This window comes from Sceloporus undulatus, chromosome 3 (genome assembly GCF_019175285.1).
Source record: "Sceloporus undulatus isolate JIND9_A2432 ecotype Alabama chromosome 3, SceUnd_v1.1, whole genome shotgun sequence".
In the NCBI taxonomy this organism is placed as follows: Eukaryota; Metazoa; Chordata; class Lepidosauria; order Squamata; family Phrynosomatidae; genus Sceloporus; species Sceloporus undulatus.
In genome coordinates this window covers 68,264,653-68,280,207 of record NC_056524.1, presented here as the reverse complement: position 1 = coordinate 68,280,207, position 15,555 = coordinate 68,264,653, and the positions used below count along the sequence as shown (strand labels likewise).

The 15,555-nt window shown below is 36.3% G+C and overlaps 1 protein-coding gene across 2 annotated transcripts in view; it reads right to left on the bottom strand.

Moving 5' to 3' along the window:
• TTC3 (tetratricopeptide repeat domain 3) overlaps nucleotides 1-15,555 on the bottom strand; it is an 89,406-nt gene that overhangs the window by 46,686 nt on the left and 27,165 nt on the right. For both annotated transcript variants that reach the window (XM_042460058.1, XM_042460057.1), the window contains exons 15-19: nucleotides 13,303-13,360; nucleotides 12,403-12,460; nucleotides 11,476-11,551; nucleotides 3,666-3,803; nucleotides 1,781-1,861 (exon numbers count right to left, since the gene is read on the bottom strand). In XM_042460058.1, coding sequence (XP_042315992.1) covers nucleotides 1,781-1,861; nucleotides 3,666-3,803; nucleotides 11,476-11,551; nucleotides 12,403-12,460; nucleotides 13,303-13,360 — 411 coding nt within the window. The remainder of the gene's footprint in view (nucleotides 1-1,780; nucleotides 1,862-3,665; nucleotides 3,804-11,475; nucleotides 11,552-12,402; nucleotides 12,461-13,302; nucleotides 13,361-15,555) is intronic.

Below are 15,555 nucleotides of genomic sequence, written 5' to 3'. Positions count from 1 at the left end.
TTCCTTATGGGGCGCGCCGCCCTTTTCCCCAGCACAGCTTTCAGCATATGTGCCCACATATGATGTGGGTGCACTGTACTACCCTATGGGTACGTACACATTTGCTGAAATGCAGTCATAGAGGGAAAATGCTGCAGCAACCTTTTCAAGCATCCTCCCACAGTATGTTTTCTTTTTTAAATACAATGAAGTTTAAGAACAATTTCTTGATTGCTGGTAAGAAAAGCAGATTAAACTGATGCTAAATGTACTATATCAGCAGACTTTGTTTTGTGGTATACTGTAAATATCTAAAAAGGAACTTATCTGTAAAGGAACTAAACTGAATTCTGAAAATTTCTCAGCCTCATTATTTTAAAATGACTCCACCTTATACTAAGTATGATACATCATTGGTCACATTTCATACCATCTCATACAATCCAAGAACTTTTAAGATTGGTAAAAATAGCCATATAAAAATACTTGAAGAACTGCAAAGCTGACCTGAAGATGTATCATTGAGACTAATTTCCATGACATCTTGATGTACCCTAAACTTTCAACTCCTCAAAAACTTGAATTTTAAATGAACTTTCTATTCCACATAGAAAAATGATCAAATTGCAGGATAAAAATTTTAAGAAAAATTATTGGTAAGCTTTCTGACAGGTTTTTTTTTTGCCAAATTTTAATGCAGATATAAATCAACATTTTAAAAGCTGCAAGCAGTTTCTTATGAAAAGGGTTTGTGCAATTTATTCCAAAATTGACAAAAATAAAGGCATTAGCAAAACGTAGTAAAACAAGAGTTGCTAAAATATGTTCATAATAGCTTCACACAGAACATGGGGCAAGTTTTTAAATACATTTTCAATATGTATTATTTTTAAAATGAGCTAATAAACACATCATTTATTCAATTCAACTCTTTATACTAGTTTAAGACTTGGGTTCATCACCCCCCCTCCCCGAAACAGTACAGGAGCTGTGGTAAACATACAAAAAGAAAGCGTACAAGAGGTATCCACAATGAGTGCTTCCAAATAAATTCATTACATTTCCCACTGTAACCTCAACCAGCATGGCCAAAAGAACCAACTATTTTAAAGTAATAGATACTAGCATCTCAGGAGTCCTATTGTCCATAGGGACAAAGTTAGGAACATCAAAGCCTGGTATGTAAGACAGAATGAGCCATTTGGCACTAAGTGCTCTTTTGAGCTTCAGACCCAGTGAAGTTGGGTGGGAGATGTAGTTCAATATACCTGGATGGCAGCCCACTGGAGAAGGGGATGTATAACAGTCATGCTTTATATATGTGATGAGGATCATGTCTCTTCAAAAGAAGCAAAAACAACACCTATCTATTCTTTAGATTTTGAACATTTGCCCACTAACACAAGCACTAGAATATTATTTAGAACTGCATACTAGGAGAACAGGTGTCACATTTTTTCAGACTCTGTACCTTCAGATCACTTCACTTTGTGTGACTCCAACATTCATTATTTTAGAATGAAGATATGAGCGCTTGCTCAAATCAGAGAAGAAAGTAAAAGCAAGACCCACATTTGCATGCAATCACAGAACTGTAGTCTCAAAATGTGCAAACCATTAAAGAACAAACAATGAAACAAAAATTGGTATATCATTTCAGTCATGATACTTTGTTGCATATGGTTTAGAAGGGAATTCTAACTGTCAACATCAACACTAATTTAAAGATTTTAGAAATTATGCTGTGCACTACCTTAATTGAAATTTGAATATTGTGAAACGTAAAAGCTTGACGTCTTACCTCAGGTTGCCCTATTCCAATAAGAGCTGTGGCATATCCATAGATGGTTACAACATAATCAACAACAGCAAGATTCAGTTGCTGCAACAAGTTTTTAAAAAGTTGAAAATTGTTATTTCTCCTTGAACATTACATTTTCAAGAGAAAAAAAAGTTGAAACTACATACATAATATAATAAATATAATATACTGTTATATAATATATAGTTTACACACACACACTTCTGTGTTCCCTTTTAAGGCTAAAGCAGACTGGAAAATGTAAAACAAGAAAATCAACTGAATTAAAAGATAATATCAAAATTCATGGTAACAAGAAAAAACTAGGTTACTGAACCAGTTGTAAAGTTAACAGTAGCAAATTAAAATCAAAATTTAAAAATATGACCAAACTTTAGCTAATTAGCTGAAAGCTGATGCAACTTAGACTTTAAAGTCCATTTAAATAGAGGAGGCAAGGAAGCCAGGCACACATTTCACAAAAAAGAATACAGTGGGCCTCCCTATCCTTGGGCTCTGGATCTATGGATCCAATAATAAAAAAAAATTAAATGCTGTGTTTAAAAAAATACTCATAAAAACAGTGTGGCATGTTTCTTCTTTCCCCCACCCCACCCAATGACCTCAGAAGACAACCATGGCAGAAGCTGTTCTGCGATGCTCCCCTGATAAGGGTGAATAAGCTGCTGAAGTGAAGCTAGTCAAGGCAAGAAGGGAGGCTAGGGAAGTAACACCACTGGACATGTGAGCCCCAGCCTCCATCCCTATCCTAACATAAACTTCTTTCTCTGCCTCTCCCCCCCCCCCCCCCCCCCCCCCCCCCACCCTTCTTTCTCCCCCCCCCCCCCCCCCCCCCCACCCTTACAAAGACAGTAGTGGCTGCCTTCAATATGCACATGGGATAAATAGATTTCTCTTGGCATTGACAATGGCCTTTGCATGGTGTCAGCAGTAATTACCCCAGCTGCAGAACCTTCACACAGGAGACAGCATGAAGAATATGTAGCATGAAGGTGCCACAGTCAGGCTCCATGTCATTTGCATACTCTATCCACTGCTCCAGACATTTTTCTCCATTGCTAATAATGTATATAAAAGTTACAAAGTATTTAGGGAACAGAATGGAACCCTAAGGCATGCCAAAGGACATGAGGTACAACCAGAGTCCTCTTCCCAGCAGAACCTTCTGCACAGTGCTCCAGAAAACGCTGGAATAAGTGTATCATCTCATCCTCTGGTCCCACACTGGCCAGATGACACAGAGGTATATCACTTTTGATAGTAATGAAAATGACTATCTGCTTTATCACACTAGGGGGCAAACGGGATTTAAATGAGAGTTAAACTAGAGAAACCTAGAAAATGCCTGATGCTTATCTACGACATTTCCTGGTTTTCTCTAGTTTAACTCTTGTTTAAATCCCATTTGCCCCCCAGTGTGATAAAGCAGTAAGAGGCTCAAGGAAAAGTTAATAGGCCTCTTATTCCCAGTCTATTCTCCAGTGTAACTTCAGAAGAACAAATGAGGCTGTTTGTGTTCCAAAATTTTATTTTCAGTTTCTGCCTGCTCACCTATATCTAAACTCCAAAAATGGTAAGACCCCCTGTCTTATAGATCATTTAAACCTTTTAGAAATGGAATCTTAGAAAATTATTTCAACTTTGTAATATACTATTATAAATTTGGAAGATATTTTGGAAATTTGGAAGATATTTTCCCATTATCTATCCAAAATATGTCTAGTAGAAGAGATTTCCAAAACACTGTATTTCTATTTTTTTTTCTGGCATTATCAATTATTTTGCCCAACTGACATGCTTCTGTAAAACCGTATTCTATAAAGAATGTAATATTGTTCTTAAATCATAGAGTCCTTCCTATTACCTGTAGTTGGGATGAATCTAGATTATTCAATAAAAATGCAAAAGATTTTTCAGCACTGTGAAAACGTTGATCCATCAAAGATGTATATCCTTGTGTAATATGAGTCTTCAACATTTCCAAAGAAACTATTGCATCCACCTACAAAATCAATAAGAACAAGTATTGTCTTTGGTGTATCAAAACAACCTTTTAAATAGCAACAACCTGCTGCTCTCTAGATATTTTAGCCTACAACTCCCAGCAGACCCAATCAGTACAGCCCCAGCCAGAGCCTACAGTACTTGTAGATGAAAACATTTGGAGAGCATTAGGTTCTTAAAAGTTCGTAAGAATACAAATCAATGCTGCCTGAAGTTAATGTTTTATACTCTCTCTCTCTAGACGCACACACACACATATATATATGTATGTTCTGGTTTAATTCTAGAGCACAATAAAAAAACAAATAATTTGCAAAATCTCTAACCAATAGCACACTTTGGAAAATATCATATATACCATAATGTAACATACAAAATAACTGTCTGGGCCTCTATTCCAAATGCAACTGCTGTGGCCTCTAAGAGAGAGAAGAGCATCCAGCATCTTCTGGACTTCTCTCACTTCCATCCCCTTTTCCTTGTGTGTCATGTCTTATTGAATTGCAAGCCTAAGGGCATGGAAGTTTCAAATTAACAACTTATAAGCCACTCGGGAAGTTTTATACTGTCACTAAGGGGCAGTATATAAGTGCTCTAAATAAATAAATAAATACTACTGTAGCAAATGCCTTACATCTTTTTTGGCACTACAATCAACTCCTTGCAACACTAAGAACAGCACCTACAGAACTCCAGGAAATTAGCAAGCTTATGACACAGATATCTTAGCTGATTGCCCCAGACTGAATCCCTTCTCCCACAGAAACAATTTCAAACAAGCTACACAATTGTGCATGAAATATAGAATGAAATTCAAGAAATAGTGACAATATGATCTCCCCCCCCCAAGCAAAGCAGCATTTATTATGCCAATTAGTGAGGGTTTTCCCCTCTTCAGTATGCATACTGTGGGAAGAAGGCATTAGACTCTAATGATTAGAGACCAAGAGGCCTCACATCCAAGACTGCGCCTCCTACAAATGATTACATTATGAAACAATAAACAAAACCATAATGAAATTTGTCTGAGGAAACTAGTGAAACACTGAATAAGAAGAAGCAAGAATCCAAACAAGAGAAACTCCCTGTCATGACCATTTTATTTACCACCACCAAGTTTCTTCAATGACAGCAGCTTGAACCTTTTCATCCCACCGCTTCCACTTAATTGTCACGATCACCTGTACTTTTAACACTATTTTTCTTAGTAATTTGTGATCCTGCCACCTCTTTGTGACTGTCACTTTACCCCCAAAATATGTTTTGAATTATTAGTAGCATGTTAAGTGTTCAGGTTCCAGATGAGTCTTTCTTGAACAATAAAACTTTATTTAAACAATAGTTTTCACAATATTTTACAGCGAACCTTTGTTATACGCTAGGGTTTGTTTCCAAGATCCCCCGTGTATAACAAAATCTGTGTATGCTCAAGTCCTATTAAATATGACATAGCAAAATGGTGTCCCTTATAAAAAATGGAAAATCAAGATTTGACACTTTTTTGGAACATGTTCAAATCATGGATGCTTGAATCCATGTATAAAAAATCTGTGTATAAGAAGGGCCAACGGTACGTATTGAGCTGTTTTATATACTTGTTACTGTTATGGTTTCTGTTACACTCCTTCTCTCTAGATAAACTTGGTTACTTCCACTTAAAACTTGCACAATCTTTATGTTATATTCCCTTCTCAAACTTATCTCTACGCTAGCCAAACAGGCTAACTAAATCCCACAGGATATCCCACTCCAGCAACCCCTCTCTCAGAGTTCTGGACATGTACTGGTAGGGAATTCCTCACTTTTGGACTCTACCCCTAACCGTCCCTGTCTCACACTGGAACCCTCACAACAACTGTCCCTCTCTGGACTTAACTCAGACCCTATCTGGCTCTCCCTCTCAGCAACAGCCCTATTTATCTTCTCCAGCCTTTACTGTGATTAGCTGGCAACAGATCTCTTCCTATTGGTTCTTACTAGGCTGGCCCATCTCTGTCAGCTCTCCACACACCTTCCCCCTTAAAAAAAACCCATTGATACATTCAAACTCCTTTTAAGCTTGCACGTGTCAGTGAGTACTGAAATGACATACCAAAACAATGTATCATTCTTAAACATTTTACTTTTTTATACTTACTCTTTTATCTTAGAATCATTCATAACAATACATAACATTTCATTTAGACTATCCATTTTCTATTCTAATATAGAACACAGTTTCATCTTAGTTATATTTTCCATTGACCAACGATCATTATCAATTTATATATTCTTAGGTTTCTTTTGTAAAACAACAGCAAATTTGTATTTCTTATCCATTTGTATTTTTTATCCAATCTATATCTTTAATGTTTATTCTATTTTTCTACCATACTCTTCTTGGAAGTCTAACATCTTATTAACATTATAGATATAGACATGGCAATTATTTATTCTCAACACTTTAAATACCATATATCTTAAATTCAATTTTTTATATGCTCCTATTCATTACCAAACATATCCAATCTTCTAACCCCTCTCTCTTACTGGATTGAAGATTGATGGAGTCTTATCTTTAAACACTTTTCCACGTTCCCAGTATGGGTCTGAAAGTTTTTCCTCTCCCATTACACTAATGGCATATAACAAAATACTTGTTTTCCAGTCTATTATCTCATTTACACCGTTGTCCTTCTCATGAATTTTTACTGGATCAGTTCTTCTGAATTCCAATGCATTTCTTTTCACCGGCTGAAGACTTAACACTTCATCTTGTAAAAAGTCTCTATTTCTTCTTGTCTCACCAGGCCAGATTCTTTGGGTGTGTTGAGCGGCCTTTAAATCTTCTCCCGCACACTGTAAAGCATCTCTCACAGATGACATCAAGTTCTCCATATAGGTCATCATGATCTCTAATTTTGTTTTCTCTGCTAGATCTCCTTTCTCGGTTGGTTGATGTCTTTTGTTGTCCAACCAATGATTACCTGTCTTCTTGTCATCATTGGTATGCTTGACAGCAAAATTCATAGATGCTAGCATGTCTTCTATATACATGACAACACGATCTAGCTCTTTCTTCTCTATTTTCACAAGAGACTTGCTTAAAGTACAATTCTGAGATTCGTATGCTTCTTCTGGGCTCAATTGTTGTTCAACCTCTTTTTGTGTTTTCTTGACCTTGTGCAGAGGTTTTTTCTTTAACCCTGAGGCTTTTTCCTCAGCTAATTTAAACCAAGGTTTTAATCTTTTAGGACACCTTTTCTTCTGGCTAAATTCTTTTCTTTTTTCAGCTCCTATTATCACAGCCAATTTTCTATCAGGCTCATTAGAAATATTGTTATTTATGACTGCCACTTCTTTTTCCTCCTTATTTACTGTTTTTGCTTGCTCTCCTGAGTTTTTACTTTCTTGTTGTTTAATCTCTGCTTTTTCTTTTTGTCTGTGGCTCTTAGACTTTATATGGAGAAATTCAAGTCGGATAGAATTGTACTCCGCTTCCAAATGGTAAAACTTTGTTTCCCATCTTTTTGCCTGTTCATTGGCCCTATGGCATATCCTCAGAAGTTCCTGATTTTCTTTGTCTTTAGAGTTCAGTGTGCTCTTCAGTCTGGCAATATCTGCGTATAAATCTTTAGTTTTCAACTTTATGTTATCAAGTTCATTTAGACCTTTATTGAACTTTTGTTGCAGAATCTGATTTTCCTGTGTAAAATCACAAAATTGCTGTTGTAGCTTCTCGTACTCTTTTATTAAGGCCTCTTTTTCTGTATCTTTCTGAATTAACTTTTCATTTGCATCATCGAGCAAACCATGCAATCTCTTAATATCTTTTTCATATTTGTGTATTGTTTCAGCAGAATTTTTATAGGACTGTCTTAGCTCAGAAATTATAGACTCTAAATCTGAAACAGTCTTTTCTTTATTATCTAAACCTTCCTTCATAGTAACAATTATCTCTGTTTTCGCTTCCATAAGGCCTTCTAAAGACTGGTTTTCTGACTCCAGTTCAGCTACTTTTTTCTCAAATGTATCAATAGCTTTATCTTTTTGTTCAATAGTTAGTTTCATTTCTGCTATTGAAACATCCTGTTCTTTATTTTTCTCTTTAAAAGCATCTAGCTTTTCTGTTAAGTCACTATACTTCTTTAAGACGTCCTCTAGCTTACGTTCAGTTAGTAAAAGCTTTTTATCTAGTTCCTTATTCAGAAGGTCTTTCTCTTGAACTAAACTCATATTCTCTATCAGTTCTAGCCTCGTCGTATCAGCCATGCTCCGCTTGAGTTAACGGTTTCAGTTGATTCTCTGGCTTTTTTCCGCTGTCGTTCGTTTCCGTAGCAACCTGGGCTTCAGGTCTCTGTCTCTGGGCGGATTTCCTCTCTCGCGGTGACAGTTTTCCCGTTCAAAAACAACTTTCTTGTTTTTGACATTTCGTTTAGTGAAATTCATCTGAAGGTGCCCTTTTTAGTCCACATTTATAACCATTTTTATTGGCATGGGACTTTCAAATTAACGATTTATAAGCCACCTGGAAAGTTTTATACCATCACTAAAGGGCAGTACATTAAGTGCTCCAAACAAACAAACAAACAAATGAACAAACTATAGCAAATGCCTCACATCTTTCTTGGCACTATGACCCACTCCTGAGGACAGCACCCACAGAACTCCAGGAAATTAGCAAGCTTATGGCACAGATATATCTTAGGTGATTCCCCCCAAACTGAATCCCTTCTCCCACAGAAACCATTTCTTTTTAAAAAATGTTTTATATCAAATAGACAAACATATATACATACAAACACATATACATGTACATACACACTGCCCATTCCCCTTATACATATATGTAGACACATATATATACCTATAAACATTTATCCTGTCTGTTATCTACATATTACATATATTAACTGCAATTTTCCAACCTATTTTTATTTTCATTCGATATATTCTCTTCTTAATAGTTTTTTTCCCCTTTTCTTATGTCATTACTTGATTTACTCATTGACTTTTCTCTATATTCTTTTTCCAATATTTAATTACTAGATCCCATTCTTTTTCTTCCTCCTCGTCATCTTCCTTTTCTCCTTTCAGACTTTTGGAAAGTTTATCAGCCTCTCTCATATCCAATAATTTCCTCAAGCATTGTTCTAATGTTGATGTTCCTACTGTTTTCCACATGTTATATATGATGTAATCTTATATAATACTAATTTTGAATATTTTTTTCTAAGTCTTTCCCCAATCTATATGTCAAGTTTAGAAGGTACAGCTCTGGACTTATTTGGAATGTCTTTCCTAAAATATTCATTATAGCTGTACGTACCATATTCCAAAACTGTTTCACTTTTTTACAAGTCCACCAGATGTGGTAATACAATCCTTCTGTTTTTTTACACTTCCAGCATAGCTTATTTATATTCTTATAAATTTTTGCTAACTTAGATGGTGTTAAATGCCACATGTAAAACATTTTATAATAATTTTCTTTTAGATTTTGTGCCAACGTGAACTTGTTAGTTTTATACCAAGATTTTTCCCATTGTTCCAAATATATATTATGTTGCATAATTTGACTCCATTTAATCATAGTTACTTTTATACACTCTTGTTCTAAATCTCGTCTTAATAATACATCATAATATTTTAAAAAATTATTTCCCTTTTCAAAGATTATTTTATCCAAGTTCATTTTTGGATTTTTCTATTCCTACAAGTTTCAAATCCGTTTTTAGTCTTTCTTCTACTTGTTTATATGGAAACCAATCTATTTTTATCCCTTCTTTCTCTAATTTTTCTCTTGTTCTTAATTTAAAGGTCAGTATTTTGTCCTCTTCCAATAATTGCTCATATGTTACCCACTGTTCTTTTACATTTTTAAATCTGTCAAAATAAGCTTCTTGTGGTGATGTCCACATTGGGATTTTAAAATATATTTTTTCCTACATTATTCCCAGATTTTCAAAAGTTCTCTTTTAATACCATGATTATTAAACTCCTTATTCTCTTTCTGTTTCCCATATATTAAATATGCATGCCATCCATCCTTTATGTTGTGACCTTCTAGGTTTAATACTCTTTCCTTTTTCAAATACAATATATCCAATCTTCAAGCCATCCCATCCCACATGCATAATAGTATTTTTCAAATCACTGAGAACAGCACCCACGGAATTCTAGGAAATTAGCAAACTTATGACACAGATATCTTAGGTGATTGTCCCAGACTGAATCCCTTCTCCCACACAAACAATTTCAAACAAGCTACACAATTTCTCATGAAAGATTTCCCCCCCAAGCAAAGTAGCACTTATTACACCAATTAGTGAGGTTTTTTTCCACCCCCTCTTCAGTATGCATACTGTGGGAAGAAGGCAATATTTGTATATAAGAAGGCATTAGAGCAGCTGTTCTCAACCTGTGGGTCGCGACCACTTTGGGGGTCAAGTGACCTTTTCACAGGGGTCGCCTAAGACCATCGGAAAACACATACAGTACGCTCTCCTTATCCACGGATTTAAGCATCCATGGATTGAAAATCTTCAAAAAAAGTATAAATTTCAAATAGTAAACCTTGACTGTTCATTTTATAAGAGACACCATTTTGCTATTCCACTGTATTTAATGGGACTTTAGCATCCACAGATTTTGTTATCCACAGGGGGTCTTGGAACCAAACCCCAGAGGATACCAAGGGCCCACTGTATTTCTGATGGTCTTAGAACCGAGAACATGGTTGGCAACAGCCCTATTTATCTTATTCAGGCTTTACTGTTGGATGGTGCCAGGTCTCTCCCCATTCGTTGTTACTAACTGGCCCATCTCTGTCAGCTCTCCACACTCCTAAACAGGGAAGATCCTATAATGTATGCTGTCACTATGACAGATAGTGGGCATGTGCATTAAGGAAGAGGGGCAGCAGTATTTCCAAAACCCTCAAGCTCTGGAAGATTCTGACTTTGTTCAGGTGCAGAATGCAGGTATCACAAACAGATGCAACAAAGAAGTAAATTAAAAAAAACCAGAACAAGTCACTGTCATCTTGTAATTATTCTGTACTTAGGGTCCATTAGCCCATTTCCTCTAGCAACAGGAAGAGGGCTAACCTGAGTGTGTCTATGGTCCAAAACACACTACAGAAATAATCCAGTCTGTGACAGCTTTAACTGCCCTGGCAAAGTGCTAGGGAAAGCTGGGAATTGTAGTTTATTGTGGCACCAGAGCTTTCTGACAGAATTCCCTAGCATTGAACCAGGGCAGTTAATTCGATCGCAAACTGGATTATTTCTGCAGTGTGTTTTGGACCTATGTGTCACTATCCCCTACGGGGAAAAACTTTCCCAATAGATAATTTCAAGTCAGCACAAACCTGCCTTTTCTGCTACAGAACCTATAGCTTAGGTATAATAATTTAGCAAAACACACTATGTTATCATTTTCATAGCTATCTAGTATCTCAGTTTGGGTTTCAGGCTGCTCGAGACCATTAACATGAGAAAACACTATTTGGCAAGACTCTCAATGCAAACCATAACTATTCACCGGAGGCTGCTACTTTACAGTGCTCTGTATGCCTTTCACCATTATTTCCAAGATTTCTCAGCATTTTCTACACATTCAAAGAACGCACAGGTTCTTTGCTATCACAGTTGCTTAACAAATTATGAAACTTTTACATATCTTGTTACCTGATGAACAGTACCACAGGAAGCATTCTGTTCTTCAAGACCTTTGGAATAATCATTTTTCAAATTCAGTTGATCTCTGAAATTAAATATGATTTATTTTTGGATTTGTGTTCTCACGTGTGCCATAAACCAGTAAACCAAATTTCTATGGAAAGCTTTCTGTTATATACTTATGTCTCTTGGGGTGGGTGTCCAAAAAGATTCTAGACATCAACTTTTCAGGTTCATCTCCATTTTCATTTACATGTGTAATTTGTGTAAGTTTTGTTCATCATGACAAACATACTCCTGCCTATATTAACTATGACAACTCCAATCTGTCGCCAAATTAGGTAGAAGGGAGTTCACATTATCTTTGCACTGGTATGGCAATCTACATCCCTTCTATGGCTCCAAACCTGGATTGCTTGGGTGCTATGTTGCCAAGGTGCCTAGAGCTAGCTTAGGTGGCTAAGCTCACTTTTCATTTCAAAGCCTGGAGTTACAGAAGGAAGCAGGAATGATATCTGACCTCTCATGTCTATCATGGATCAGTTTTTTGCAATCCCACTTTCTGTCTTAGCCACCTAAGCGACCCAGGAACTGTGGATCCTTCTAGTGTATAAGCATCATAAAGCTAGTCAGTATGCCTTCTCACCCCTCAGTTTTTAAAGAATAAGCATTAGCATTTAACACTGGCCTGAAAATGCAAAATTGCTTTAATCACACTTGCTTTAATCACCAGTAACTGAAAAGCAATTTGGTCTTCAAAAGCTTGGTTTCATTTTTTCAAAAGCATTAGTTGGTCCCATAAAGTCATCAAAATAAAACTCCAAAATATTCAGAAATGAAAAGTCTGAATCTCATACACAGTCACGGGCAATGGAGCATTCATTGGATATTATTATATTTATATTATATTATTTATAAAATGTAAAAGAGGTTTACCTTGCATTTTCAGAATCACTCATTTTGTTCCTTGATTTCCTTGGATTTTCATTCAGTCCTATGTTTAAAATAAAAACTTCATTTATTTGTATGTCTATCCTAGTCCCAAAAATAATTATCTTGGCAAAAGTTACAACTACAAGTGATCTTCTGAATATGTGTAATAACTTTAATAGCTATCAGGAAACCTTGACTCAAAGTGATAATTCCTTTCTAGCTACCATTACACTCAATATCACCTCAGATTTTCTAAACCATTTTGTCTGATGTTCAATACATCCCACCGAGGCTCACTGATCTTTTAGAAAACATCTATACATTATGTACATGTGTACACAATTTATATCCTGCTTGTTCCCCAGTGTATGACACAATGCAGTTTACAGTATAAAGATATATTCAATTTAAACCAGTTTAAATTTAAACAGCACTAAATTTTAAATATGATAGATGAGAAAAAATTCAGCAATCCCACCATACATTAAAATACCTTCTGTAACAACACTATCCTTTTGTTTCTACAATTATTCAGAACCAAAACAGCCTTTATCATTTTTGCTTTGTTGTTATTGTGTGCCTTCAAATCATTTCTGACTCAAGGCGACCCTAAGGCGAACCTGTTACGGGATTTTCTTAGCAAGATTTGTTCAGAGCTGGTTTGCCATTGCCTTCCCCTGGTACTGCTACTTAAAAACAAATTGATCAGAATGCTTCAAGTTAAATCATGCCCAACAAATCAGTAGAAAGACCCTTTATTGCCATACCTGATATAGTATTATCTTCAAGACTGACCAGTCCCACATGTTTTTACATATGCCACCTTACATCTGGATTCTAAGCTCTGTCCATAATGTTTTGTTCAATATATACATACCTGGTCCATTTATTTTATTGACTTACCCGAGGTAGATTCTGAAAGCTGATCTTTGTTTTCTTTAGTTAACGTATTAGATGCCACCTATTAAAAGATAAAATGTGATTTAAAAGATGAAATGTGTTAATTTTCCACCACTGATTTTATTAGATGAAGACAATTTTGTTCAACCAAAATAAATATTTAAAGTATGATACTCATTATATATCTAAAGGAGCTGACTGGGATCTGGGATGCCTTATGCCAAATAAAGTTTGTTAGTCTTTCAAGTGTCCCAAGACAATGTTGTACTTTTTGTTCCAACAAACTAACATAACCAAAGTTAAAACAGTATGCATGGGTGTTAAAATGGGTGTTAGGTTTGACAAAAAAATTGTCCAATGCCTACAATACTATTGCCATTATATTTCTTCCATCTGTGGCTTATAAAAAGGAATTTAAGAACACAAGAATCATACTTGAGCAGGACGGGAATACAACTGCAGCCTCCATCTCAAAATTACCGGCAACTGATATACAGAATCATACTGATACTAGAAGTGAAATATAGCTATCCTGGATAGCAGTTATCTATAGCCCTGATTTCTGTGAATTTACCTACTTCCCTTTTTTTCAAAGCCATCCAATTTGATAGCTATCAACAAATCTGTTTCAGTACTTTAAGGTGGTGCCTGCCAGAACTCTTACTTCTAAGATAAACTACAGTACTTGGAAAAGAAAGCCGGCTAGCTCAGGTTACAGTTTATGTTGCAGTGAGCTTCTCCGCTTTTGACTGATAGGAAGAATTTAAAAAAAAGGGAGGGGTAATCAAGCATCGAATTAATATTTTGTTTCTTCCTGCCTTTGTTTCTTGCTTTTGTTTCTCCTTGTGTCTGCAGAGCATTCCACCCATCGAAATGGAGGTCTCTTATTTTGTTTTGCTCCTGCTTACTTTGCTGACCTTCAGTATAAATTTTTCTTTTACTTTCATTTCCCTAAATGACTCTTTCCTCTTTCAGCCCTGCCTTTAAAAATTACTTTCATATTCACTGCCAAACCCAAGCTGAGCCAAATGGTTTCTCATACTCAGATAACTTTTAAAACACCTTCAAATGGGTACATTTGCAGCAACTTTTTGTCTCTGTATTTCAAATTCTTTAACGCCTTTAAGAGCACATACAGCAGAGCTTTATCTTTCTAGGCTGAATTTAACCATTGTTTTTCACAGCAATGAACAACCTTGACTCTCACAGGCATTTAACTTTACTTTTTTATTTTTTTACTCTGGGTCACTATGAAGGACAAATTGTCTTTCTTTTTGTGGGTCTGATGAGAAAAGGATATATATATAAGGTGTAACAAACATGTTGCTACTTTGGCTGGGAAGTACTATCTTTTTCGATTCTCTTTTTCTTCACTTTCTCTTTCTGTAAGGTTCATCAGTCAATAATAAGTACTGTATGGTTCTACTTTTTTTGTTATGTGTCTATAAACTTTATTACATACAACTATTGGAGATGTGAGTATTCTTAATTAAGAGGATGCAAGGCTGAAGATGCATGGCCAAGACCATGCATCATTGGCAGCAATGTGTAGGTTTATGATAACAGACCTATGTCACTGACAGTTACACAAACATGTTATAGAAATGTGATGATGTATAACAGGACACCATTCAAAATGCCCTGTTGCGCAATGGGGTCTCCCACTGCACAGCAAAACATTGTAAAGAATGAGGACATTTTTCTGGTTGGTTGCAGAACACCCCTGACTTTCCACTGCGTTGTGCTCTGGATTACTGGTATACAATGGATTTCTTTCAAACTGTTCCCCTGCACCCAATGTCACTGCACATGGGCAGCCTGTGCAACTGAATGTCACAGTATTGTTCATCATGACCTCTGTGCAACAGCCACCATGTTGCTCGCTGCACTTGTGTAGTGGTTCAAATGTTGCAGCCACAACACTTGTGTCCTGAAAATATGACCACTACACAATGCTGGAGTTCTAAACCACACAATTATAAATTGCCTGTAAGAAGAAAAGCCCTCCCTTCAGTCACCATCTTGGGGGGAGAGAGGCAGGCAAGCTCCAACTGCCTGCCTGAAAGAAGAAAAAGCCCTCCTTCCGACCACCATCTTGATGGGGAGAGAGGCCTGGCCTGAAAGACTAAGAGCCCTCTTTCCGACCACCATCTTGAGGGGGAGTGAGGCCTGTTATGTCTTATTTTGACTTTGTATTGTACTTCCTGTTGTACACCGCTTTGATCTAATTTGGAAAAGCGGTATATAAATAAACAA